General features: G+C 41.7%; 1 protein-coding gene across 1 annotated transcript in view; it reads right to left on the bottom strand.

The window, feature by feature from the left end:
• Positions 1-22,425: 22,425 nt before the first annotated feature.
• TRPA1 (transient receptor potential cation channel subfamily A member 1) overlaps positions 22,426-24,337 on the bottom strand; it is a 56,304-nt gene continuing 54,392 nt past the window's right edge. The window contains exons 26-27 of the mRNA XM_055546255.1: positions 24,126-24,226; positions 22,426-23,295 (exon numbers count right to left, since the gene is read on the bottom strand). Coding sequence (XP_055402230.1) covers positions 23,091-23,295; positions 24,126-24,226 — 306 coding nt within the window. The 3' untranslated portion in view covers positions 22,426-23,090. The remainder of the gene's footprint in view (positions 23,296-24,125; positions 24,227-24,337) is intronic.

Below are 24,337 nucleotides of genomic sequence, written 5' to 3' on the forward strand. Positions count from 1 at the left end.
TGAGCCCCTAGAGAAGGAAATGGCAACCCACTTCTGGCCTGGAGAATCCCTTTGACAGAGGAGCCTGGCAGGCTCTGGTCTATGGGGTCACAAAGAGTCAGACCCAACTGAGTGACTGAGCACACATGAGCCCATGCACAGTGATGGGAGATAAATAGGCCAGAGCTTCTGGAAATTCTAAAGAACAGTTCAGTGATGACCCTTCTCAGTTTCTGTTTCTGTTCTGACTCACTTTTAACTCTCGTGCTGCTGCTGCTGCTGCTGCTGCTGCTGCTGCTAAGTCGCTTCAGTCGTGTCCGACTCTATGCGACCCCATAGACGGCAGCCCACAAGGCTCCCCCGTCCCTGGGATTCTCCAGGCAAGAACGCTGGAGTGGGTTGCCATTTCCTTCTCCAATGCATGAAAGTGAGAAGGGAAAGTGAAGTCGCTCAGTCGTGTCTGACTCTCGTAGGGTATCATAGACTTTTATAGTGTGTCCTAAATATTGTTCCTCTAATCCAGTGTTTGTCAACCTTGGGCTATTGAATTCGGGGTCTCTGTTCTTTGGTTCTTTGTTGTGGGATCTGTTTTATATATTGTGGGACACTGAGTGACATACTCATTATATGCAAGTAGCCTTCTCCCAGCCCAGTTGTGACACCCAAGATGTCCCTGTCTCCCATTCTCTGCCCCTCATTGAGTACCACGGCTATAATCCTGTACAGCAGCGGTCCCTAACCTTTTTGACACCAGGGACCAATTTCATGGAAGACAATTTTTTTCATGGACTGGGGGTGTGGGGGTGGTTTTGGGATGATTCAAGCACATTTACTTTTATTGTGCACTTTATTATTATTATTATTATTATTACATCAGCTCTGCCTCAAATCATCTGGCATTAGGTCCCAGAGGTTGGGAACCCATGCTATATAGTAACCCTACATATAAATGAGTTCCATTCTAAGAGCGTGTTCGTAAGTCCAGTTTGTTCATACATCCAACAAACTTAGTTTAAGTACTCAACTAACACAATCAGCTACATATTATAGAACTGTACTATAATAGGTTTATAATACTTTTCACACAAATAATACATAAAAATAGCAAAAACTAAAGAAAGCATTTTTAGTCTTACAGAACAGTACTTTGAAAAGTACAGTAGTACAGTACAACAGCTGGCACTCAGGACTGGCATCGAGTGAACAAGCAAGAAGAGGAGGAGGGCGATGCGGTGGGGTACGGGAGAGTAAAAGGACCGTCAGCAATAGGAGACGGAGGGCAAGTGCCGTGTCACTCACACCTGACGCTGATGGAACATGCGTTTGAATCTGAAAGCTCACAACTTGAAGGTTCGTATACAGGAGACTTGTTGTTTAGTTGTCAAGTCGTGTCTGACCCTTTGTGACCCCATGGGCTATAGCCTGCCAGGCTCCTCTGTCCATGGGATTCTCCAGGCAAGAATACTGGAGTGGGTTGCCATGCCCTCCTCCAGGGGATCTTCCAGACCCAGGAATCAAACCCACATCTCCTGCCTTGGCAGGCAGATTCTTTGCCACTGAGCCACCAAAGAAACCCTGTAATTAGAATGCATGTGTGCTCAGTCGTGTCTGACTTTTTTGAGGCCTCATGGACTGTAGCCTGCTAGGCTCCTTTGTCCATGGGATTGTCCCAGCAAGTATATTGGAGTGGGTTACTGTTTCCTCCTCCAGGGAATCTTTCTGACCTAGGGATCGAACCCAGGCCTCCTGCCTTGCAGGCAGAATCTTTACAGTCTGAGCTACCAGGGAACCCCAATAAGTGAGACTGTAGGCAAAGGAAGACAACCAAGATGTGGATTGGTCTAGATGGAATATTTCATTAAAAAATATTGGGGGAAGTGAGCTTGTTTATACAGAGAAGGAAAAGAATGGAAAAATAGAACCCATGCTATTAATTTTTCAGTTTATAAAATTACAAAGGAAAAGTTATATGCTCACCAAGAAGGCTAGCTAGGGCAGGGGATAGAGGAAGCAAGTATAAAGTAAAACATGGACCGTCTGAGATTTTGCCTGTGCTGGTGATTGATGGCAGGAAAACACTTGAAGAGATCTTGAATTGGATAAAGTAATTATTTTAAGGACTGCATGAAATCATCATTATTGCAGCCAATTCATTTAGCGGTGGTATTTGGGGTTCCAGTGGATACTGGGTCTGGTCTGGGGCTCCCTTGGGGGGTCCCTGTTTATTAAACCATCTTCACTGCCAGTTTCTTCTCTCTGGCTCTGAGGAAGGCTGAGTGTGTTTTGTCTTCAGACTAGCCCCTACCCCGTGACCCACCCTTGAGCTGCACAGGAAGGCAGGGCTGGACCTCAGAGTGTAGATGATGAATAACCTCTGCCTGCCCAGTGAGTCTGGAGAAGGCAATGGCACCCCACTCCAGTACTCTTGCCTGGAAAATCCCATGGACGGAGGAGCCTGGTGGGCTGTAGTCCATGGGGTTGCTAAGAGTCGGGCACGACTGAGCGACTTCACTTTCACTTTTCACTTTCATCCATTGGAGAAGGAAATGGCAACCCACTCCAGTGTTCTTGCCTGGAGAATCCCAGGGACAGTGGAGCCTGGTGGGCTGCCGTCTATGGGGTCACACAGAGTCGGACATGACTGAAGCGACTGAGCAGCAGCAGCAGCAGCAGCCCAGTGAGTCACTGGCAGATTCTGCCTTTCCTCTGTGCTATCAGATATGGGACAAGAAAAAAGTGGGCTTCTTTTCTTTTCCTAGCCTTACTGAAATATAATTGACACATTACATTGTACAGGTTTAAGGTATATAATGTTTTTATTTATTTATTTTTAATTGATTTTTTTAATATGAGTATAATTACTTTGCTGGAGAAGGAAATGGCAACCCACTCCAATATTCTTGCATGGAAAATTCCATGGACAGAGGAGCCTGGTGGGCTCTACAGTCTGTGAGGTCATAAAGAGTTGGTCATGACTGAACAACGGAGCACACACAGTTGCTTTACAATGCTGTGTTAGTTTCTGCTGTACAGCAAAATGAATCAGCCATGCATATACATATATCCCCTCTTTTTTGGATTTCCTTCTCATTTCGGTTGATTTGATACATTTATAAAATGCCACATGATTATCACCACAGTATTAGCCACCACCTCCATCCTGTCCCATAGTTACCATGTTTTTTTGTGTTGAGAACATTTAAGATCTACTCTCTTACTTAGATTGATAGATGAGGGAAAGAGACAGAGGGAGAACTTTTCACTAGGTACATTTTTAGGTCTTTTGGTTTTTGAAACGTGAATGTATTAGCTATTCAAAAATTTAAATTAAATTAAATTTAAAATAAAACTGCCCAACGATACACACACACACACACACACACACACACACAATCTAGTCTTTAGCAGCATTCAAATATATGATACAGGATTATGATCTATAATCACCACACAGCTCTTCTTTTTTCTTAATCTTTTTATCTTTTCCTTTTGGAAGTCTAGTCTCTCAAGCATGAACTTCAGATTCTACCCTCCTTCTGCTCTTAAGCAAACTCTTTCACATGACTGATGATATTATTCACCGTGTCCACATTCTGGGAGAGACAATGTCTTCAGGACCTCGGGTTGGCCCATCAGCAAGAGAAGTTCATCCTCTGTATCCACGTGTTGGCCTGTGTAATAGGCATTCAATAAATATCTGTTGAATGAATGAATAGTCAGTCAAGAAAGCTTAATTTTATTTTTATTTCTGGGGAAATTTTTGTCATATTCATAACAGTAATAGGATAATAAGATGAAGATGTGTTTTAAAGTCATATCTATCAGTTAAATAGAAGGATTTATGTGCTCATTAGAAGATAATTATCACAATAGTAAGTTGTGTTTGCATTCAGGCTCTGTAGAACTAAAGTCAGTTGAGGCATGAGTAGAAAAGACCAAAGTATTGAGTTAACCACAGAATTCCTTCGGGTTTTCCCATAAGATGGTATGGAAAAACTTGAGTGAAAATTTGGGCCAGCCCAATAGTATGGCCACAGAACTGGCACAAGCTGAACAAAGAAAAACTCCATTAACATCCAATTACTATAGAAAATCAGTAGTTAGAACGGTGGCTGGCACTTGTGAAGTGCTCAGTAAAGGTCAGGATGCTGATGATGGCATCATGATAACAAGATGGTTAAATGGTATTTGGCTACGACATTAAATAGTGTCCAATCACACTGATAAAGTTATTTCCTTTTAATGTGATTTCAATTATACTGATGATCTCTAGAAATGTTGCCAAGTGGTACTAACATATCTTGTACACCTATTGAGGTTCACTCTGAGCTGAGCTCAAGTTCAGAGCTTAAATTTAATACCATTATTCTGTTTTCATTGCATTTATCTTTATGATCACTTTCTATTTATTACAAACAATATTGATTTTATTAATAGTGTTTGAAGTTTCCTTTAATATTTCTTTACAGAGATAAAGCAAAGTGAGTTTAAAGAAAATATGAAGTTAGGAATTGAACAGAAGGTAGGTAGATCAGGCAAAATCCTGATGGTGGAAGGCTTAGGTATGTCTAAAATTTGCAAAAGGGACTTTCCTGGTGGTCCAGTGGCTAGGACTCTGGTACTCCCAGTGCAGGGGACCCAGGTTCGATCCCTGATCAGAGAACTAGACCCCCACATGCTTCAGCTAAAGATCCCGCCTGCTGTGACTAAGACCTAGCACAGCCAAATAAATAATGTAAAAGAAAAACAAGCCCCCCAAAACTAAAAATAAGTTTGGGAGAGCACTTTGGGGCAGTAACTTGGACCCAATGAACCTCCATAATCCAAATGTTTCTACTCAAAACTGATGCTGTACCACCTGTGGGTGCCCCATCACCACTGCCTGGCCACCTTATTGACACAGGTGGCCCTGGAAATACTCCTCCCTGCGTTGGATTACTAATGGAAAGGAGGAAACACCACACACCAGTGGCGACAGCACCCTTGTCAAATACATTGGCCCCCTTTCCAGCTCTCCCTGCCCAGCTGGTAATTGGATACACTCACAGAATCCTGTTCAGCAGCAGGTAGGTATCCTCCCCAAGAGACATAACCCTTCTCTCCAATGATGTGCAGGTAAAGGTTAACAGCAGGGTCTCTCAGGGGAGGGCTGCCTTGCGACAGTTGCTGATCTCAGTGGTCTGAGTACTTCACCTTAGTAGATTGCAAGCATGGCTGACAGCCCTGTGATTAACACAGGGCTGACAAAATTCCTGAAGATTTGACAATTGCCTGCGGTGGGTATGGGAGGCAGTACCAGAGGTTTCAGCACATCAGTGTAAGCCATTCCCCTTGGAAGCATTCGATCATGGAACTGTTCCCCCCACCCCCACCGCACCCCCCCCACAAGTCTGTCTTTTCTTCTAAACTTCTAAACTCCAGGAAAGAAGAAAACACGTATGTTTTATTCACCATCCTAGCCTCCACGCCTAGCACAGACCTGAGGACTAGCAGATGCCCTACAAATACTCATGGGCTAATGTTATTGGTGAAGGATGTGAGGGTAAAAGAAGTTCCCACAAAGGCCCCAGTTCCTTAAATACTGCAGATTTCTTTTTTTTATTTTAAACCATATTTAACTGTAGAGTTCGGTGGCACTAAATGCATTCACATTGTCGTACAGCTCTCACCATCATCTATCTCCCCAAGTTTTCACCCTCCTAAACTGAAACTCTGTCCCCATTAAGCACTAACTCCCCATTCTGCTCCTCCCCCATCTACCAATGTACCTTCTGACACTGTGATTTTGACTCTTCTAGGAATCTCATGTAAGTGGAATCAAACAGTATTTGTCTGCACTTACTGTATACTGGAAAAGTCTTGCAGATTGCTTAAGTTCAGAAAAGTTTTGTTTTTTAACATTTTTAAAAATTATTTTTCTTTGAGCAACAGAGCATTGTGGTTCCCAGTTTCAGAGAGGGAGTGTATCTTCTTGTAAGCCCAAGATGAACTGGGGCTGGAAGGAAATAATTGTGGAAGTAGAACAGGTCAGGTCTCTCTGGGTTCAAGGGCTCCCTAAGCCCAGTGCTCTCTCCCATAAGGGCAGTCGCCCTGCGACCCACAGGCCCTCTGGCTTAGAGTCCTACAACTCTGCTCCTATGAGCTGTCTCCTAGAATCAGGGGAGTCGGACTGGCGGTCCTGCCCCGCTGACAGTGGGGGCATTCCTGCCTGTGCCACCCTGGGGTGGGGGCAGCTGGGATGAGCCAGGTGCGGCAGGGCACCCATCCCCACCCTGAGGTAGCACGCCCAGTGGGACCGGAGGTGGCACACGACCAGGGCACAGCACTGGTGGGCGGAGGGCGTGGGCACAGGACACTTGTCCCCCCTGCGCTGTCTCCCAGGCCACCCAAGAGGCCACCTACGCAGCCATTGTTGCCCCTGGATGTGGGTGGCGACAGGCTGGGGTGTGTGAAGCTTCAAATTTCTCTTCTCCTTTAAGTTTAGGATGGGGGACACCTCTTTCCTCCCAGAAGCAGGGACCTGCACTCAACCTTTGGAGATTGCTTCAGTGGCTTAAAGAAAAGTTGTTCTTGTATCCTACCCGTCTGCCCATTCTGCAGAGCCTGCGTGAGACTTGGTGCCATCTCCCTGGGCTTCAAAACCTCGGAAGCTGGCGGAAACTGGCTGAAACCAGAGGCAGGACATTTCCCCCAAACCCGGCCCCCAGCCTGGAGAGAACCTACTTTTCCCACTCAGCACCTCTGGCCTGGGAGCTTATAAAGGGCTAACGAAGAAGCTCTATAGGCCAACATACCTTGGTTCTGTTTCCAACGCCCTCGCTAAAGGGCTGCTTGGTGACCTCAGGCAAGTTACTTACCTACTGTGATCCTTAGTTGCTTCCTCTAAAAACAGATGGAATTGGACCAAGTGACTATTAATACTAAGGTCTTTTTCAGCTCTGATGGTCAAAGATGCTAATATTCTAGTTCCTGAGGATATAAAAATATAACACAATTTCGTCCCTTAGGAAAATTATATACTTAGAGGGAAGAAGACTAACAAGTAGAAAACATGCCTCAGGCTTGTTTCTCATATGGCAAAACAAAGCCTAATACAGAGTGTATTTAAGAGATGCAGTGCTTATTAAGAGTTCTCCAAGTGCAAGGCATTTAAAGCACTTGACTAGGAATGGATAACAATAGTCAAATAAAAGAATGAACAGTCCGCTGTTTCTAAAGACTTTATACATAAACACTCTTTTGAAAGAAAAAAAGAGTATATTTACAGTAAGGGATATAAATGTAAAAGATTACAACACACGACAGCACCGAAATGAAGAATGGAGAAACTGAGTGTTGTAAAGAAGATTGAGACAGAACTATAGCTGCCATTGGAGAAGGAAAAAATAATGTCTTTCATACATCATTTGCATTATAGCTAGAACAGGAAACAAGGCGAGAGTGATCAAGTGATTTTTGTTGTTGTTATTGTTCTAGGTCAAGACTGAAGACAGTCCAAATGTGTTCATAGTGTCATTAATGACCCCCAAATCCTATTAAGTGCTATCATTCACTGCCATCTAGTGTTGAGCAGATGAATTTTTTTTAATACTATATTTCCTAAATTCCTTTCCCAGCCATAAGTATCAGGTTAAAGTGAGCATGCAAATTCTCTCTCCTGAACATCTAGTCTTGTGCTGTGATGTCTGTGTGTGAAAACTCCTGTGTTTTTCCCCTGCTCCCAGCCGGGCAAGCCCTGCTGCTCAGAGGCTCTGTTTATTTTCTGTTCATCTTCCCTGGACCTCCATCATTGGCTCCAGCCTCTGTCCATGGACTTTTCCTTCAGATGCCATAATCTCCTAGGACCAGATGCATTAATTGCTGGGCAGAACATTCTTAGCAGAAAGAGAAAGTCTATAACTCACAAATAAATTGGAAAGATGCCTAAGAAAAGTGCTCCATTTTTGAAAAAAAACTCCAAATCAAGAGAAGCCTTTTAACTTTATGTTAAATACTTGAGTTACAAACGCTCTGAAATATTTTTTTTAACTGACTAAAAGTTACTTAAGTAAACATCAATTTGCTTTCACATTTGTCTTATGACCTTAGTAAACATGTATCTGGGCATAAACAGAAATGGCCTTTACTTCCAATATCTTCAGTTACATTTGTCAACTAAAGTCACAACCTGAAAGTGGAGAGTTGCTTTATTTGGTGGGACCGTTTCGGGTATGGAGACTGTATCTCACTAGCTCTGAGAAAACTGCTCCAAGGAGGCGGCGGTGGGGATGGGGCAGGGTTGGGTGCCGGGGTGGAGAGTCAGGCTGTATACAAGTTTGCAACAAAGGTAGCAGGCAGTCTGGACCTCAGAGGTAAGGTATCAAGGAATTTAGCTTTCTGTGTAGGAGGAAGATGCGAGCCTCTGGGCTCGCTGAATTCATTCCTTTCATAGGCACCTCAGCTCTCTGGGGCCAACCCCGTTTCCTTGTCCACCTTAAGAGTGGTAGATAAGGCAGCTTCTTGCATCTCCCAGCTCCCCACCCCCCACCCCCCACCCCAGCTCCTCAGTAATCACCGTGGGGATTGGTGGCATCTTCTGGATTGTACATTTGGGAGCCCTCATTCTCATTTGGAGGCCAGAAATGGCTGATGGCCATGACATTTCTTATTTATTGATATAGAGGAGATATTTTCATTTCACAGTTTGTTTGAATTCCCCCATTTTATTTCAAACTATCTCCAGTCGCTCAGTAAAATTCCTACTATAGTTGTTTTAGTGAAATCGTTTAAACAACAAAATCGACAAAATATAAAAATTTGATTAGTTAGAAATAGAGTAAAAAGAGAATAATTCACTCACAGTATACAAATTTAAATCATCTGTATTCATAAAACACTATCTTAAGAATCAGAATTCTATCAACCTTCCTTTTGAGTAATTTGTATAATCCCTAAATAGAAATCAAACTGAAGTAGATTCAAAATCACATTTTTAAGAGATAAAAATGATTGTTGTGTTCCTGAATCTTCAGAAGTAAGGTTATCTGAAGGTTGAATTAATTTCTGTGCTGAGGATATAGGGCTAGGAAGAGAAACAGTGTTAGTGGAAACATTTTATTAATATATTGTGAACAGAAGATGTGTTAGAACAGGAAAATCCCTTGTTCTAGTCACTTAGTTCATTCACTCTCTCCTTCCCCCTTTCCTTTTAGTAAAGCAGATTTATTATTTCTGAAGATGGAGATTTTCATCAGAAGCCTCTTTTTGTTGCTGTTCAGTCTCTAAGTCGTGTCTGACTTTTTGCGACCCCATGGACTGCAGCATGCCAGGCTTCCCCTTCACTATCTCCTGGAGTTTGCTCAGACTCATGTCCATTGAGTCAGTGATGTTATCTAACCATCTCATCCTCTGTCGCCCCTTCTCCTCCAGCCCTCAGTCTTTCCCAGCATCAGAGTCTTTTCCAATGAATTGGATCTTCACATCAGGTGGTCAAAGTATTAGAGCTTCAGCTTCAGCATTAGTCCTTCTAGTGAATATTCAGGGTTGATTTCCTTTAGGATTGACTGGTTTGATCTTCTTGCTGTTGAAGGGACTCTCAAGATTCTTCTCCAGCACCACAGTTGGAAAGCATCAATTCTTTGACGCTCAGCCTCCTTTGTCCAACTCTCACATCTGTAAATGACTACTGGAAAACGTCTTTTATGGCTCTGTTAAGCTAGTCTTCATTCTTCTGACATATTCAAAAGGCTGTTTTGGCTGTAGCCACTTGAGACTAACTGATTTTGATACAGCTTCTCAAATCCGGAGTAACTCTTTTCTGTAATGTCCATCCATTAGTTCAAGAGTTAGTAACTTATTGTGCTCACTGTGCTCAGTCACTAGTTGTGATTAGACCTTTCTATACCAGCATGAGAGACCAGGGTCAAATTTTCAGGAATTTTGTAAATCTCTCTCTCTCTCTTTTTTTCCCTTGCTGTTGATTCCTGAGCTTATGAGAGCAGGAAGACAGTTACTAACTAGTTCTTTTTTGGCTCATCATATTGGTGGCCATGGACCAGCAGGTACTGAACTTGGGAGATGAGCAGAGAATCGGTGGTCTAAGTCCTGCCACATTAGCTTAGAGGAGAAAAGGAGAGAGAGAACTCTGGGAGTGGATGCACTAGGCTGTAATTAACTCAGAGTGAGAAAAAGTAGCCTTTATTTGTGTTTTTCATTTTTTGGCCACAAAGCATGTGGGATCTTAATCCCCCAACCAGGGATTGAACCTATACCCTCTGCATTGGAAGCATAGAGTCTTAACCACTGGATTACCAGGGGGAGTCCCAAGCCTTCTTTATTAAAACATGCACTCCAAACTTCCCAAGTTCTTTCTAAAGAAAGTTCTACTGGTAGGAAAGGACGTGGTGATGGGCCATGCCATATCACACCTGCAGTCAGAAAAACTGCCGCTACCTTTACCATAGGGCAGGAGAAGGCAATGGCACCCCACTCCAGTACTTTTGCCTAGAAAATCCCATGGATGGAGGAGCCTGGTAGGCTGCAGTCCATGGGGTCACACAGAGTCGGACACAACTGAGCAACTTCCCTTTCACTTTTCACTTTCATGCATTGGAGAAAGAAATGGCAACCCACTCCTGTGTTCTTGCCTGGAGAATCCCAGGGACAGGAAGCCTGGTGGGCTGCCGTCTATGGGGTCACACAGAGTCGGACATGACTGAAGCGACGCAGCAGTTACCATAGGGCCCTAGGTAGGCTTCTCTCCATCATTTAGACAGTCTGACCTAATGTGAGCAAAATCCCTTGACTCAATAACTGGCTCACAGTTGAAACAGAAATAGAATGATTGAAAATAAACCATAGTAAATTCTTGAGTAAAAAGAGTAATAAACACATAGAATTTAAAGCTAAATAAATTTGGTTTCCAGAAAATTGTGCTGCTCACCATGGGCTTTCAGCTATTATCCCATTCCCCCATAGACATCCAGGAAGAAAAAGAAGGCCTTTCCTGGGATATGATATTAACTAGTTTCTAATGTATTTTCTCAAGACTGCTTTTCTGTTTAACATCTAATCTCTTGCACAGCGTTGTACCATTTCAAAAACCTGATTAGGCCAAGTTGTCTCTGCCTTTTAACTAAGACAGCCTCCCAGTGGCTCAGTGGTAAAGAATCCACCTGTAATGCAGGAGACAAGAATTTGATCTCTGGGTTGTGAAGATCCCCTGGAGAAGGAAATGGCAACCCACTCCTGTATTCTTGCCTGGAAAATCCCATGTACATAGTCCATGGGGTTACAAAAGAGTCAGTGACTAAACAACAAAAGCCTCCTGGGGAATGTTCTGTTCTAACTTTCATATCTTCCCCAGGTGAGGTACCTAGCATTAGAAATGGCTCAACACTTTAAGGAGCTGCCTTCTTCAAACAGGTGTTAGGATTTTGTGATTTTCCTCTTCTAATTTGTGGTAGAGATTGCTGGTTGACTGCTGACATCCATTAATCCATTCTTTCGAAGAACAGCACACAGCTGCATGGAGTAAGAACTGTATTTCTCAACTTCTCTCAAAGCAAAATGTAGTCATTTTGCTAAATCCAAATATAATAGTATATATGTGGTATAATACATATAGATCCTAGCAATCTTCTTTAAGAGACCATTGCTGCAGTCCTTTTTCCTGTTCCTTCCTGCAATCCACAGTCTAGAACCTTACATGCCAACATTTTGGACCTTGAAGACAGGGCACATGCTTGGATGGTGTGCAAAGGAATCTATGGAGCAAGGTGGCTATATTAGCCCTGTACTCCTTACCTCTAGCCTTTATGATGACACAGAGAAATCAACCATTGGTTTATATCATTTTAACTTTAAACTTTTCATTTATAGGTATGTTATTTTGAGTTTTGCTTTTGTAAGCAGATCTGTTACGAGGTGAATTGTATCCCCTGTGAAATCCATATGTTGAAGTTCTAACCCCCCAGTGCCTCAGAATGTGACCTTATTTGGAAACAGAGTCATTCAGATGTAATTACGATGAGGTCATAATGTGGTCTTTAATCCAAAATGACTGATGTTCTTACAAAAAGGAGAAATTTGGACACAGACATGTACAGAGGGAGAATCCCATGTGAAAATGAAGACACAGATCTGGGTGATGCTTTTACAAGCCAAAGAATGCCAGTCATCAGAAACTAGGTGAAATGCATGGAGAAGATCCTCTCTCATAGCCCTGAGAGAACTAACTCTGCTGATACCTTGATCTTGGACTTCCAGTCTCCAGAATTGTTAGAGAATAATTTTCTCTTGTTGAACCACCAGTTTGTGGTACTTTGTTATGGCAGCCTTAGCAAACTAATACGCTATCCTAACCAAAGTCTGTATAAAATAACCAGGACAATAGCCTTACCATTCAGATAATAGGAACAACATGATCTGCATGCCCACTTGAACGTCTGTCATAATCTCTTAGCAGTTACCAAAGAACAGTTTTGGACAAATCTCAGATTATTTGGCATGCCAAACCAAAGGAATCTGGTGACTGTCTCATGATAGTGCACGTACTCTATCACCAGGAGTGTGTTGCTGCTGCTGCTAAGCCGCTTCAGTTGTGTCTGACTCTTCACGACCCCATGGACTGCAGCGTACCAGGCTCCTCCGTCCATGGTATTTTGCAGGCAAGAGTACCGGAGTAGGGTGCCATCGCCTGTGTCAGCCACATCCACATGTTAGTTTATTTTAGTTCCCACATAGAATACTCTCATTTCAGTGGAGCAGCTATCAGCTATCAGCATTTCAGTCAAAGTGTTATATTTCCCATCATTGACTCCTCCTGGTAGAATGAATACATGAATGAATGAGATGGAGTTGACTAACACTAACTGAAGGAATTTTTATACATCAGAACTTTCCACTAAGCACTGGCTATATTGTCCAAAGGTAGGACTTCTAAAGTTATATGTCCCTGGATTCAAATCCCAGCTCTCTTTCACTTGTCACATGATCTTAGAAAACATTTTGTAATCATTCCATACCTCAATTTCCCCATCTGTAAAATGGGGGAAAGATAGTAGTTATTTTCTTCCCAAGTGGTTATGATTTATTTTATGTGAACTACTTAGAATGGTTCATGCCATGATGTGCTGTTTGTACTGGCTCACATCTTTTCTGAATCTACAAATCTTCCCATCCCCATATTCGGTGATGTCATATTAGTAGCTTGCAGTAATTGGCCTTGGGGAGAATATTTACACCATGGAAACTGGCAAATATTGTACATCAGAGGCTGGCTGGCCAGCATGACTTTGATTAAAAACTACCTATTAGTAAGTTCTATATAAATGCTCACATTATTATTATTACTAGCCAGTAGGTACTCCTATTCCCTGTGGGTTTGAGAACGCATTCTGCTAAGTAAATAAATAATTTTGAGTTAAACTAACACTTACAGGATTCCTTTAGAAGTTGATTACCTCAAGGGAATCATTATATATATTTGTGGTCTTTAGATCTTAATTCTTAATTCACTTGAAATTGATTTTTGGCTCCATGGAAGTAGGAACTGCGTCTGCTTCTCTCATTGCTATAGCCCCCACACCTACCAACAGAGAAAGCACTCATAAATATTCTCTAAATGAATAAATAAATGAATTAAATTTTCAAAGGGCTTTCACATCTATTTCATCTTTTTCTTAGCTTCAATAAATCAAGATTTAACCCCAATGCATGGGTAAGGAAACTGAAATCCAAAGAAGTGCCTGATTGCTGCTTTGCTTTCTTTCATCACATTATGTCCATTAGCTCAGCATTTCCCAAAATATGTCCCATAGATTGTGATTTTTGAAGGATATTAATAGTTACCATGTGGCAGGGGATCCATGGGTAGTAAATATCAAACTTATTATGTTATAAAAACAAAATATATTGGTTTGTTCACTACAGGTTTTATCAGAGCCTTTTCTAAGTCAGTATGCATTGTGAAACTGGAGTGGGGGTGGTTAAATATGAGCATTTCCCGTATTTGATTGTAGGTTTTTAAAATCATGTATGCAATAATAGTAGTGTGAAACAATCACCAGAGCAGTGCTTCTCTAGGCCAGAATACTAGAGTGGGTAGCCTTTCCCTTCTCCAGGGGATCTTCCCAACTCAGGGGTCGAACCAAGGTCTCCCGCATTGCAGGCAGATTCTTTACCAGCTGAGCCACAGGGAAGCCCAAGAATACTGGAGTGGGTAGCATATCCCTTCTCCAGCAGATCTTCCTGACCCAGGAATCAAACCGGGGTCTCCTGCATTGCAGGCGGCTTCTTTACCAACTGAGCTATCAGAGAAGCCCCTGAATCACCAGGGACCTTGTTAAAATGCAGATTCTGACTCAGTGGGTCTAGGTTGGGGCCTGAGACTCTGCATTTCTAACAAGCTCCCGGAGGATGCCCACGCTGCTGGTCCAACAGGCCATGCTTTTAACAGCAAGGCGGTAGAACGTTCCAGAATCAAGAGTTGTCTAGCATCTCAGTGAAAGAGTAGATGACACCCCTGGAACATATGCTATTCACCATGAGAACCAACTGTTGAAACAAGTATCCTGTTTGGGGTGGGCAGATGAGGGGATATGGGGGGTTCCCTGGTGGCTCAATTGATAAATAATCCACCTACAATGCAGGAGATGTGGGTTCGATCCCTGAGTTGGAGAAAGGCATGGCAATCCATTCCAGTATTTTTGCCTGGAAAATCCCGTGGACTGAGGAGCCTGACGGGCTACAGTCCGTAGGTTCGCAAGGAGTCGGACGTGACTGAAATGACTAAGCACGCATGCACCAGGGAACATGGGACAAACCCATAGGAAGAGCAAGATCTGGAGGGAGCAGAGGACAAGACTAAATTTTAGTAGCATGAAAGGGCAGGTCTCATTCAACTAAAGTTTAGATAGCAGATTAATTGGGGAAGGGACACAAGGAGGAATCAGTATCTTCTCAGCTGGCACATGGATTAAAACAGCTTCATTTTTGTCAATAAAAATCAGGTAAGAGGAAGAAAGCCAGACCCAGTAATGGTTCAGATTTAGTTATTATTTTCTCTCTCTACTCACAAACTCAAATTCCAAGGGTTATAAACTCTACTATTTTAAACTTTTAAAACTCTGATTTATTAGGGAAAATGGGATTTTAATGTCAGAAATTGGAAGGGGGAAAAAGTGGGCTGGGATCAAAAGAGGTTAACCTTGGGTCAGATGAGGAAGTAATACTAAAAATATAATCAGGAGTCTAAAGGCTTCCTAAACCCTCCTGTCTCCAAAGACCCATCTTTCTGACCAGGTCCTCTTCTAGTCTGGGAACCCAATTTTGGCACCTGCGTTACCCCAGCAGCTGCTACTCTCTGCCACAGCCTAGCAGACTCTTCTCTGGTGGTTCCTCGGCAACTATGTTTTAATAACCTTTGTGGGTCACACAATTCATAAACGTAGAGCTGGGATTAGGCTAATGGAGGTGTGATAAGATTCTCCCGCAGTATTTCTATCAATGATTCATGACTACCAGGTATAGCTTGACACATTTTGATAACTTACTTGAAACAAAAAGGTTAGTAACTCATGACTTCCTAATAGATCAAAACTTTTATCAGTGTAAAGCAATATATTTTTCTAATTTTAAATTTTCCCATGGAATTCTTTGTGTTAAGTTCATTTTGTCACTCCTGTTGCTTACCTTTTCACATTTACCTTTGCTCATCTTTCTATAATGCTGGTTTAGATTATTCTCTAGTTAATTAAATTTCTTAACACAAATGGAGAGTATTTTTGCTTTTACTAATGTTTATATTTGTTGTCAGAATTGATAAGTTTTATTATTTTTCTGTTGTTTATGACTTTGGATTTTTGTGGGCCTCAATGTTTTCCTTTTTTTTTTTTAATGCTTTGGTTATATTGTTTGTTTTTGCTTATTTTCTTCTCTATTTTAGTGCATTGATATGTATTTATTCTGTTTAAATTATGTTTGTAGTTACTTAAAAATTTTTGAAAAATTATCTAACCTATATTTCTTTAGTTTCAAATGTGACACTTTAGTCACAAAAGACGCACTATCTTTAACTTTGAGTAGAATCAACTCTTTGCTAAAATAATGAGTGATTAGCTGTGAAATGCAAATGATTTGACCTTTTTATAGTTACCAGAGCTGACAGTGATCAATACAGAAGATATTGATATAATCTACAGTTATATTGCACTGGCTTGGTCTTTGAAATCTGTACAATGGAAATTTACAAAGAGGTTCGTCATTTTCCCATAAACATCTGTGTCCTGTGTTGTATGCATACATGTAATGTACATGTTACGCTGTTCTTGATCTCTTGAAACATTTGTTGATAAGTGCGAATTCATAAATGTCCCTTTTTCCAAAGTATGGAACACACTTAGGCACGATCAGTTAAAAATGAGTTTTAAAACATCATAAAACAACTATGTGTGCCCAATAGGACCTCAGAAAGCATTCTTTTCTTTGTGTTTCGACCCTGTGTTTTATTGTTCCTGTCTTATCTAGTGAAATTGTCATACACGTCAAATGTACTCCTCATTATGGTGAAAAATGAAACAAAAGGTGCTTTTTTTCCATTACCTTATATCCTGAAATAGCCAAAATATATACACACGGCACCAGAAGAACAGAAAGTTTGCCTTTTTCTGACTTGTTTTTAAAGCGCAGCAGACAGGCTGCTCCAGCTGGGGCTTCTGTGGGCCACAAGTGTGATTAGCTGTGCAGGCTTGAAGCCCTGTCTGGGGCTGACTCTACAATATTTACATGCTCAGGTTAAGCTGGAAGTGTATTTTTGTTTGTGTTGCCTTAAATCATTTTCTTTGAAGGGTATGATAGCTGCTAAATGACTAAGTAGTTATTTTGTTTTATCAGTGATACTTTCTTTGTTTAATTCAAAAGCATCTGATTCACATCTCAATAAAAAGTTTCAAGTTACACACGTGGAATTCTGTATATGAGCACGAGAGCCCCAGTGTGTGGTCGTAGTTTGGTATCTACCCATTTGATCTGTATCATTTGAAATGTACTGTTTAAATCTGATTTTACATTTCAGAAATTATCTTCAGTAGTAACTCAATATATTCACTTGCCAATAGTTGATAGAATGTCATTTTTCAAAATATGAAGATATGTATATATATCCATGTGAGCTTAAATTCTGCAGCCAATTACTTCTTCTGATACTCTGTGTATGTGTGCATGCCGTCACAATTCAGTTGCGTCTGATTCTTTGAGAATGGACTATAGCCTATGGACTGTAGCCCACCAGGCTCCTCTGTCCATGGGATTCTCCAAGCAAGAATACTGGAGTGGGTTGCCATGCTTTACTCTAGGGGATCTTTTCAACCTAGGGATCAAACCCACATTTCCTGCATTACAGGTGGATTCTTTACTGCCTGAGCCACCAGGGAAGTCTTACTCTGTGTATGTAATCTTTTTCTATGATAATAGTTTCCTTAAATATTTTTTAAAAAAGAAAATATTAACAATAACCAAAAACATTTAAAATTGTCCTTATTTTTGCTAATGCCACTTTTAAATGGATGATTTAATCAAAACACCTATATTGAGTTTCCTCATTCATCCTTTCCCTGCAGGTAAGGAACTGAATCTTAGGAAACATTTTACCCAAGCGGTAGGGCTGCACCCAACCACAGAGGCCTTCCCCACATTGTTTGCTTTAGTTACTTGCTTTTCAAATTATAAACAACCTTAAAAGCTAAAAAATAATTTCTCAAACAACTTCACACTTTTTTGGCCCTGTTTTATTCTATTTCAAAGTGGATTTCGATAGTTGTGTACCAGTCTTGGGGAAAAACTTCAGCTTTTCACAGATAACTTCTCTTGCTGAATCTCCATGTGCAAAGAACAGCAATGAAGCCCTGGGTATTATATTCAGGCAAGGAACTTGCCACATTTTGATGTTTCTTATCGTAAACCTCTCTCTCTCTCTCTCTCGTGTGCCTCAGTCGTGTCCGATTCTTTGTGACCCCATGGACTGTAGCCTGCCAGGCTCCTCTGTCCATGGAATTTTCCAGGCAAGACTACTGAAGTGAGTTGCCATTTCCTTCTCCAGGGGATCTTCCCAACCCAGGGACCGAACCCTTGTCTCTTTCATTTACTGCTTTGGTAGGCAGATTCTTTAACACTGCACTACCTGGGAAACCCTAGGATTTAAAATGTTAGTATCAAACATACGTCAAAAATATTTTCACAGAATTTAGCTTTTTCTCTCACTGGCTTTTCTTCAGAGTTAAAAAAAAAAAAATACTGCCTTAAAAACTACTTAAATGGAAACTACTTTAAAAATGTAGCATTTTTTTTTTCAAGACAGTTCCATAGGAAGGAGGTAAATGGAATGTTTGTAATCTACTTTTTTTTTTAATTTTTTTTTATTTTTAAACTTTACATAATTGTATTAGTTTTGCCAAATATCAAAATGAATCCGCCACAGGTATACATGTGTTCCCCATCCTGAACCCTCCTCCCTCCTCCCTCCCTATACTATCCCTCTGGGTCATCCCAGTGCACCAGCCCCAAGCATCCAGTATCATGCATCGAACCTGGACTGGCAACTCGTTTCATACATGATATTTTACATGTTTCAATGCCATTCTCCCAAATCTTCCCACCCTCTCCCTCTCCCACAGAGTCCATAAGACTGTTCTATACATCAGTGTCTCTTTTGCTGTCTCGTACACAGGGTTATTGTTACCATCTTTCTAAATTCCATATATATGCGTTAATATACTGTATTGGTGTTTTTCTTTCTGGCTTACTTCACTCTGTATAATAGGATTTTGAAAAATTAGACCGGTCACATAGGTGGTACACTTCTACACTTCATATTATGAAATTAACATAGTCCATGTTTCAAGGTTCTGTGGATTGTCCTTCATCAGTTTATGGAAACTTCCAAAATCCCTGATTTTCTCCCATTTTTTGGCAGTGTCCCTTATCAGCTTGGGTCAAATCCATTTCAAGGCAGCACAGCAATTGTAGGAAGGTAAAATGTGCAGACAGGGCTTGTGTGCTGAGTGGTAGGACTACAGTGATTTGAATGAAAAAGGGCCCCTTCATTCCTCAAGACTAAGAAGGAAGGACAGCATTGACCATTAGACTCAAGGCAGCCCTGTACCTGCTGCAGAGCTGGGGTTCCACTCCTCTGAGGAGAGGGACAATTTGGATTAATGCATTTCTCATCTTATTTAAATTTGGAAGATTACATACATTTTGCAGATTTATATTTGGTAAGGTTTTCCAAGTGACACTGCATGGTGGGAATTGCAGGTGTTTTTACAGGCAGTTCAGTGTTGTAGTTCTGGAGACCTCCCTCGTTTCTGTGACATACTCAGCATTTGAGGCAAAACCCTCCAGGCCATCAGGCTGTCTGATGACCGACTGTCTCTGCTGGGGTGGAAGAGACTTTTGAGTCCCTAGCTGAAGACTGCCGTTGGGCTTGCTGGTTTCCTTCCTTCCGAGGACCTAATCTGTATCTCAGTGGCTGAGGACACCACCCCGCATCATAGTAAACTTGGGACTTGCTGGTTTATCTGGTTGTGAACATAAGAGATGTGGGTTTGATCCCTGGGTCGTGAAGATCCCCTGGAGGAGAGCACGGCAACCCACTGCAGTGTTCTTGCATGAAGAATCCCATGGACAGAGGAGCCTGGCGGGCTGTGGTCCATAAGGTTGCAGAAGAGTTGGACAGGACTGAAGCGACTGAGCACACAGCACAAAAGCTCTTGTGTCTGCCTGAGGTGTTCTGAAAGCAAAGATGTCTGCACTTTTCAACCCCACTTCGGGCTTGTCCCTATTATGGTTTCCTCAGACAACTTTGGCCTCTTCAGAATCAAAGCTTTGTGTCTGTACAGAATGTGGCTCTTGACTGAGCTGGACAGTGCTGGCCTTTACTGAGTCAATTTGTAGCTACTTGATTTGTCTCCCATATGTTCCTTTTTTTGTCGAAGTCCTTAATGGGGATTAAACTGAGGCTCATGCTTTGTCCCTGGATGATGTCTACAGAAGGTCCTGATGAAGAATTCGAGTTTGAGAACAACAGTCTGAGGCTATAACAGAGTTGGTTGTTATTCTCACAGATTCCTGAGCTTCACAATTAGATTCTTGCAGCTTGTATAGAAAGTGCCAGTGAGACCCTCCCTTCAGGTTTTGCTGGTACTGACACACTGTCCTTCCTTTTCAGGAGCCATAATCACCCCTCTCCTCCTTCCCTTCTCTACCAATTTCAAAAACAGCTGAACAACAACTGGAGTTGTAATTTTCTCTTCCTAGAGTTTTCTTCCTCAACATGTGTGCTTAGTCGCTCAGTCATGTCTAACTCCTTGTGACCCCATGGACTGTAGCCCACCAGGCTCCTCTGTCCATGGGGATTCTCCAGGCCAGAATACTGGAGTGGGTTGCCATGCCCTCCTCCAGGGGATCTTCCTAACCCAGGTCTCCCACATTGCAGGTGGATTCTTTACCATCTGAGCCACCAGGGAAGCCCAAGAATACTGAAGTGGGTAGCCTATCCTTTCTTCAGGGGATCTCCCTGACCCAGGAATTGAACTGGGGTCTCCTGCATTGCAGGTGGATTCTTTACCAGCTGAGCTACCAGGGAAGTATTAATACAAGATTAATGCAGATTGACACAGTGAAAAAAAGGCAGAAAAGTGGTGTTTCAGTGTTTCTTCCACCAGTTGGAGGAAAATCATTCAACTTCTCTAGGACAAGAGTCAACAGAATAGGGGCACTAAACTGCTTTTCAGAGGCAGGCTGGACCAGTTTTCTTACAGTATCTCTCAGGCTTATAGTGTTTATTATTTTCCCTGATTTTTCATTGAGCATCTGTTATTATCCATTACTCAAGGCCCTGTGCCAGAAACTACACAGGATAAAAAGAAAAAAGAAACAGGATGGAATTCTTTAGATTGCTTGAGACTATTCATGATAGTCAATCACTGACCTCAAGAGTCTACCCCCTAGTGGTCAGTGCAACAGACAGAAGTGGCAAAGGAGACATCAAGTCTCCAGTTCAAAGGAAGCAGGGAGCACCATCTTGGGGCATTAGGAAAGACTTCTAGGTGGAGGAGCCATTTAAACTGAAGTGGAAAAAAGCTGGAGAGAGGAGGCAGAGGACGTTCTGGGTGGAAGAGCGATAGTAAGAGGTATGGAGATGGGAAACCATGAAGTGTTTTTTTTTGTTTGGTTGGTTTTTTTAATTGGAGAATAACTGCTTTACAATGTTATGTTGGTTTCTGGCGTACAACAATGTGAAGCAGTCATAAGTATACATATGTCCCCTCCCTCTTGAACCTCCCTCTCACCCCCCACCCCATCCCATCCCTCTAGGTTGTCACAGAGCACCAGCTTGAGCTCCCTGTATTATACAGCTTCTCCCCATTGTTGTCGTTGTTCAGTCGTATTCAACTCTTTATGACCACGTGGACTGCAGCACACCAGGCTTCCCTGTCCTTCACTATCTCCCTGAGTTTGCTCAAACTCATGTCCATTGAGTCAGTGATGCCATCCAACAATCACACTCTCTGTTGCCCCCTTATCTTCCTGCCCTCAATCTTCCCCATCATCAGGGTCTTTTCCAATGAGTCGGCACATTGCATCAGGTGGACAAAGTATTGGAGCTTTAGCATCAGTCCTTCCAATGAATATTCATGGTTGATTTCCTTTAGGATTGACTAGTTTGATCTCCTTGCTGTCCAAGGGACTCTCAAGAGTCTTCTCCAGCACCAGTTTGAAAGAATCAGTTCTTTGGTGCTCTTCCCATTAGCTATCTGTTTTACATATGGTAATGTATATGCTTCAATTCTACTCTCTCATTTCATCTCAACCTCTCCTTCCCCTGCTGTGTTCACAAGTCTGTTCTCTATGTCTGTTTTTTTCATAATATATATTGTCACTCAGCACTCGACCTGTGTGTATGACATGTCTGGGAATGTGTGTGATGGAGGAAGGGGGAGGACACCACTGTGTCCATCGCTGGAGCAGAGATGAGTCCTCTGCGGGGTGTACACCACGACAGTGAGCAGCTGTCAGGAGTTCTTGCAGGAGTTATGTCCTGCAGACATAATGTCCAATGGAAAGAAGTAAGCAAGAGAACAAGAAGTAAGTAAGAATAACAAGTAAGAAAGAAGGCATAGCAAATCACCTATGTAAGTAAAAACACACCCCAAACTTAACACTGTTCAACACAACACAAAAACGCATACCCGGTCAAAGATGTTCATTAAAGAGGGTGTTTCCTGGGCGGGGAGTACCATGAGACTTGAGGCGAAGAGGAAAATGAAACAAGAGAAGGACTTTGAAAGATCAATGATGAGGCATTGATCACACTTTGTACTGGACATCAAAAGGAAAATGACATAGATGATGGAGGTGTTTTTGCAAATCTCAAAAATAAATATTAATAATAGAAGGCTTACACAATAATCCCTGAGGTGACTATATAGATTTTACATTTATTATCATCAGCAGCAAACAAAATATACAGAAATAACAGATGCTACATATAGTAAAATTCATGTATAACAGAAGGTCTATTAATTGGGGCCTCATCTCAAAGTGACATCAGGTGTGTTAGAAACAGCCTGAAGGTGGGGAATTTATTCTCGTGGGAACACAGCACACAGGGGTCCATGCACAGAGTTTTTCAACACAGCGTTTTCATACCAAGTGGTAGGATCTAATTCAATACTTCATTGTCTAATGCATTTCCCTACTGTAAATTATTAAGTATGGATCCAGTATTGACATTTGTATTCTAGCTTAATAGTTATTACACATATTACTCCTTATCATTACAGTGTGTGTTCTAGTAAATGAGCTTTCTACCCACTCAGATAATTTGAGGTAAAGTCCAACCTGAACTTATTAGCAAGGATAATCCCTGTACATAGTGACTGGCAGGAAATATGAAGAGAAACAGAGAGCCTACCTTTTATATAGAATACAGGAACCATAATTTCACATATAGTGAAATCAGAATCACATTTCTGCTTTTTCTTCACTCTTGTCAAATTGGAATGTAGACCCAGTAGTCACATAACCCCCCATCTGACCATCAGGAACCCGTTCCACAGTTGGACAACTAATACTTAAGGGCTGTGTGTTTTTGCCTTTACTGCCCTCAATACACAATTCCATTTGCTATTCCTTTGTTCTAACTGCTGTTTCTTAAACCTGTCTTGAAAAGAACTGTGGTAATCTTCATCCTCTGTCTCAGAGATGATTTCCATCTTCTGAATGATGAGTTTAATAAGCTCATGCTGTTTTTCCAGAAGAGAACTGAGATCCTTCAGCCTGAAAGGAAACACATTTCATGGGTTAATTTTCAATTATCCTTTCAGTCCTTGAGTACAGAAAACCTTGGTACTGGGTTCTAGATCAGATTAACTGTACCAAGGGCTTTCCTGGTGGCTCAGATGGTTAAGAATCTGCCTGCACTGCAGGAGACCTGGGTTCAATCCCTGGGTTGGGAAGATCCCCTGGAGAAGGAAAATGCACTCCAGTCCAGTATTCTTGCCTGGAAAGAATATGGACAGAAATCCCATGGGAAGAGGAGCCTGGCAGGCTACAGTCCATAAGGTAGAAAAGAGTTGGACTCGACTCAGTGACTATCACTTCACTTTCAGTAGTCATGATCCTCTTAATGAATACATATTTTAAAAGTTTAAGTGGTTCTCCCAAGTTTAATTTTCGTCCCCATTTTAAAGATTAAAACACAGTTGCACAGGAAGGTTAAACGCCTTGCCTAGGGTCGTGCAGTTAGAAAACAGTTGAGTAGGTCTTTGAAAGCAGGTAAATTAGCCCTGAAGCCCTCAGGCTTCACCACTGAACACTGCATAGTTTCTCCAGGGATCCTCAAAGCTTCTAGAGTTTTGATGTAAGAATTCAGACAGCTGATGAAGAATGCAGTTTAGGATACTGTTGAGCAAAATGATCTGTCAGTAGCAACAAATCAGTTGTTGGGTCTAAAAACAAACAGTCTCAAAATTCTCAGTATACTAGCCACATCATCAATTAAAGCATGACAATGTAGATAAACACAATTAGACAACATAGACTTTTACTATTCATCATTATTAAGAGTGTTAAATTTTTCAAATATAGATAAAAGGAAAAATACATACCGGTACTTTTGTTTCATTATTTCTGTTTCTAAAGATGTATCAACATTTGGTATTTCTTGTCTTGTTTCATGGGGGCAAAAGATATAATGAAATACACCACGCTATGGGATAAGAGATTAACAGTTATTCAGGTAGAACTCCATTCAGGAACTAGTTCCTGAACAGGTGCCATCAGTCAGCTACAAGCCGGGCATGCCAACACAAATATTCAG

The sequence above is a fragment of the Bubalus kerabau genome, chromosome 14 (genome assembly GCF_029407905.1).
Source record: "Bubalus kerabau isolate K-KA32 ecotype Philippines breed swamp buffalo chromosome 14, PCC_UOA_SB_1v2, whole genome shotgun sequence".
Lineage (NCBI taxonomy): Eukaryota > Metazoa > Chordata > Mammalia > Artiodactyla > Bovidae > Bubalus > Bubalus kerabau.